This window comes from Penaeus monodon, chromosome 25 (genome assembly GCF_015228065.2).
Source record: "Penaeus monodon isolate SGIC_2016 chromosome 25, NSTDA_Pmon_1, whole genome shotgun sequence".
Lineage (NCBI taxonomy): Eukaryota > Metazoa > Arthropoda > Malacostraca > Decapoda > Penaeidae > Penaeus > Penaeus monodon.
This window is the reverse complement of record NC_051410.1, coordinates 33762085-33763739: the sequence shown is the minus strand read 5'-3', so window position 1 is coordinate 33763739 and position 1655 is coordinate 33762085. Positions and strand designations below refer to the sequence as shown.

At 35.0% G+C, this 1655-nt stretch overlaps 1 protein-coding gene across 1 annotated transcript in view; it reads left to right on the top strand.

Moving 5' to 3' along the window:
- Positions 1-1655, top strand: part of LOC119589368 (probable protein phosphatase 2C T23F11.1) — an 18741-nt gene that overhangs the window by 9176 nt on the left and 7910 nt on the right. Inside the window, 4 exon segments of the mRNA XM_037937986.1 lie at positions 278-345; positions 568-668; positions 998-1094; positions 1231-1243. Coding sequence (XP_037793914.1) covers positions 278-345; positions 568-668; positions 998-1094; positions 1231-1243 — 279 coding nt within the window.

Genomic DNA, 1655 nt, shown 5'->3' with positions numbered 1-1655 from the left:
CACTGTTCCATAGATCTTGTTGGGTTTTGCCCATGGAGATTGTTGTATAATCTTGATGCATGCGTGAAACATATTAGACATTTTCCAGTCTTTTGACAATGAAGATTATATTTCCAATAAGTTTACCTGACACCAGTTTTTATGATTCGATTTATGCATGAACCTTTCACAAAATATATCAAAGAGTAGGGAGATGCCTGATTGGTTCCCTTCAAAAGTTTTGTTTGTGGTATTGGTAATTTTATATTTTATGCTGGAATCTCTTGAATGTGAGCAGGCCCCAAGTTCTATTTTTATGGATTTCTATAGATTCGGAGATAATCGGCTGGGAACCACTGGCTTAAGGCATCAGGTCATGTTTTTCCCATTAACATCATATAAATGATTAAAGGAGTCATGTAGTAGTAAGATGTTTGTTAATGTTGGATGCCAAATAGCCATAGCTTGCAGTTTATAGATCTTAGTTCTTATTTTGTGTATTTTCATTGATTTTCAGTGCCATTGCTCATCATATGTTGCTATATTTATATACCTTAAACACTATTTACTTATAATATGAAAATTCAGATATAGGTATCCCTCACCCATATACAAGAATAAGGTACACTGGATCAGAAGAGTATTGGTGCAGAGGGTGTCCGATGCCGTCCAAAAACGTTCACACAGTTGTTGGTGTTGTGGTTGGGAAGGGTTGGTATGTCTGACTGTGGCTAGTTTGGAAGGTCTGAATCTCTGGGCTCTTGGTTTGGAATGACATTCATGTAAGCCTACCAAAGTCATTGTTGGCCAACAAGATTATACGTCTGTTTCTGTAAACACTAAAATAAGCTGTATAATTATATAGTAGGAAGGGGATATCAGTAGTTATCCCCTGGTAGTTTTATGGCATCTCTGGACATCAGGACTACTAACATGTGGTATAATGGACTCCAACTTTTCACTGATGTTTGTACTGTTGTCCAAAAGGTTTCACACACATAGTGCACTGATACCTTAGCGATCCAGTGTACCTTAGTATCTGCTAAGGACAGCTCTAGTCTGTATGGAGTATTAATAAACCTCAGAATGCATACATGGATGATTATCTTTAGCAGGTAAATATATTGCTTATGTGTATTATTAGCACTTCCAGGAAAGATATTCTTTTACAGTGTGCAGTTGTTAAAGACAAAATCATACATTTTGGTTTTGAAGTTTTGAGTGTATTAGACATTGTTTTTTGCTTTTTAGAACCAAATTATATGTTGGTAAATTTTCATTTACTGTTCATTGATTATTATTCATTGTTGAAATTGAGACATAGAAGGTTATTGAATTAAACTTAATCTTATAATGTATGATATATTAGAAAAAAACATTTCCCAAGGATTATCTTCTACTGTGTGTATGCATTATACCTATAAATAATTTTATATGGAGGACATAGGTCTGTTGAAATAAGTTTGTAAAGATTCTAATGAATTGATAGTAGGAATGTTGCACTTTGCAATTGCAGCTTTGGCCCATACCTTGGTGGATCTGTGTAATATGATCAAACAAACATTAAATAGAAATGATGATTTGAGGTATTTGTTTCATAGCTAATTGAATGCTTGACTGCCTAAGACAGTGGTTCTTAACTGGGGGTGTGAGGCCAGTTCCTATGGGCTGTGAGG